General features: G+C 37.7%; 1 protein-coding gene across 1 annotated transcript; it reads left to right on the top strand.

Annotated features, from left to right (window-relative positions):
• LOC139347769 (trace amine-associated receptor 1-like) lies at positions 1 to 918 on the top strand. Its single transcript, XM_070987537.1, has one exon. The coding sequence runs from the start codon at positions 1 to 3 to the stop codon at positions 916 to 918; it is 918 nt and encodes a 305-aa protein (XP_070843638.1).
• The last annotated feature ends 1,888 nt before the right edge of the window (positions 919 to 2,806 follow it).

Here is a 2,806-nt window from a genome sequence, read left to right as displayed (position 1 = left end):
ATGACAACATTGACCACCACTACATATTTATTATGTCTTTTCATTGGCTCTTTATCAGTTCTGATCATGTGTGGAAATCTTCTTCTCATAATCTCTATTGCTTACTTCAAACAGCTTCACACTCCTACAAACTTCCTCATCCTCTCTCTGGCTGTGGCTGACCTGCTTGTCGGGCTTCTTGTTTTGCCTTTTAGCGCAATACTATCTGTGAGCACTTGTTGGGATCTTCAAGATTTACTCTGTAAAGTGCGAAGCAGCTTTGACCTCTTTTTGTGTACAGCTTCTATTTTGAACTTATGCTTCATTTCTGTTGACAGATATTATGCTGTGTGTCAGCCTCTGAGGTATAGAACTAAAATAAATGTCCATATTATTGCGATCATGATCCTGGTGAGCTGGACTGTCCCTGCGCTAAATGGAATTAGCATCATGATTTTGGGAGTGAACCAAGGACAATCTAACAGAACATGTGTCCTATTTCAAAATCTACGTTTTGCAATTGTAGGAATTGGTTTGGGTTTTTATCTCCCAACAATCATAATGTCCACCATCTACCTAAAGATTTTGATGGTGGCACAGAGACAGGCATACAGCATTCAGAAAACAACCTGTCAAAGCACGAAGTCTGTAGCAACTGTCAGTAAGATGGAGAGAAAGGCCACTAAAACTCTGGCTATTGTTATGGGAGTTTTTCTCATCTGTTGGACTCCTTTCTTTCTTTGTATGACCTTTAATCCTTTGCTTAATTATACAATACCAGTCCCTATGATTGCAGCATTTAAGTGGCTCGGATGGTCAAATTCAATGCTCAATCCATTGGTCTATGCTTTCTTTTACAGCTGGTTTCGATCAGCTTTCAGAATGATCATTTCAGGGAAAATATTTCAAGGTGATTTCACAAATTGTAAGCTCGTTTGAGTCATTACTTGAAGTGCTGAAATGTCAGTAAATTCATCAGTAGTTTGCCACTGCAGATAGGCATCTTTTGTACTCCATGTCTATTGTGCATGAAGTAAAGTAAATGATATATGTACAACTCTAGACTACAATACTATAGTGCTATGCAGTACAATACATAGTATGTAGTAACAATATGTATGGTAATCTCAATGTCAGCGTTCCAATAAATACAATTGATTTCATTGTTTGCCTCATTGCTGTATGTACTTAGTTATACATGCTGCATCTGCATGCTGAATGGAGGAGTGAATCCCTAAATGTATGTCTTTGTGAACAAACCTTTAGGAATTAACACTGAAATGATCTTTCTTTTCCAGCATTTTTCCAGTAGTTTTGTTATTGCTGCAGATGGCAATGGAATTAAGAAATAGATTCTAAAGGGTAACTGCAAAATACTTTATAAGACTTGTGCATAAACGGTAATATCTCAGTACGTACTTTTTTCCAGCAAGCTGTGCATTGTTATCAGCCAGGGCCGTGCAGAGACCTTTGGAGGGGCCGCTGCTCAAAGTTAAAAGGGGGCACATGGAGCACGAATTTGAAACACCATACAGAAACATACCTGCAATATAACCAGTTGAATGGTAGCAGCCCATATTCAGAAAGAAAGTAACATGGAATCACAACATAATATCATTGTCCACACCTCATATATCTGTTAGAGGCCAGTGCAAAGCAAAATTTGTCTCTGTTTTACCTGATGGGGTACATTAAACAGCTTCTGTTCAGGGGGTTGGTGAGGAGGCTGCTGCTGATATGACATTTCATACTTTTTCAAAAATTGTACTGTATAGCCACAAATTTAATCCATTCATAATCTGCCCTTTATAATTCCTAGTACTAAATTAATAAAGTAAGAAATAATTAAATGATACAGAAATCATGTCATGTTTGACGATCAACTTTGACAGCAAGGTTCTAAAAGTTATATAATTTGTATGCATATTATATTTAATTTGTGTGTAAATGTTATAAACAAACAAGTACTGATATGTTTAAATGAGAGGTTGAGAAAATCAAAATTCAAATTCTTCTATTATTGTTGTATTTATACTGTAATAGTCCAAAATTATGTGAATATGCATATTGCAAAGTTTTAGTAAAATAACATGTCTATGCCTCATTGCCTCTTGAAACATAGGAAAAAAACAGCTTGACAGTAAAATAACGCATGATATCTCTCTAATGCACTTTGCCCATGACAAGAGAAACATACAGAAACAAACACACACGCTGTGTGTGCTGAACTTGCGGCTATAACTTGTGAGAGGTGTGTATGCAGAGTTGGATGACACAGAGGATGCTCATTGCTCACTTCACTTCGTCAGTCATCTTGCAAGAATACACCGTGCACAAACGAATACGCTGCAAAACCTATTCACCAGACCTGTTGTACTGCGGTAAAGTTAGAAATATATTCACAGATTCGAACTTCCGGGATCAATAAGTCACACGCGAAAATTTGTTAGACAGCAAACGATACCTCTTTCCAACCGTGGTAACACAGACAACGAGCTACAACCTACTTTTATCAAAATAAGCCGTCCTCCGTGCAGTATGAATTAAATTGGTCTCTACGAGCAGCCGGCAGCGAGACTGGAGCGCAGGGACCGTCGACAAATACTGCGGTAAAGTTAGAAATATATTCACAGATTCGAACATCCACGCTAAAATTTGTTAGACAGCAAACGATACCTCTTTCCAACTTTACCGCAGTTCTACAAATGTCTATACCGTTAAGAAACAATGAAAGATTATTCAATAGCTTCACTTCTGTGAAATGTAGTGCCACCAAACTCACCTCACACATTAATTGCATCCTGCTGGTTATACTACATCATTTGCT

Source organism: Chaetodon trifascialis, chromosome 19, assembly GCF_039877785.1.
Source record: "Chaetodon trifascialis isolate fChaTrf1 chromosome 19, fChaTrf1.hap1, whole genome shotgun sequence".
NCBI classification, from domain to species: domain Eukaryota; kingdom Metazoa; phylum Chordata; class Actinopteri; order Chaetodontiformes; family Chaetodontidae; genus Chaetodon; species Chaetodon trifascialis.
Note: the sequence above shows the minus strand (reverse complement) of the source record. Positions and strands in the feature narration are given on the sequence as shown.

Bases quoted from the DNA above. Each gene is read 5' to 3' on its own strand.
- LOC139347769 (XM_070987537.1), top strand. From the start codon at position 1: ATGACAACATTGACCACCACTACATATTTATTATGTCTTTTCATTGGC.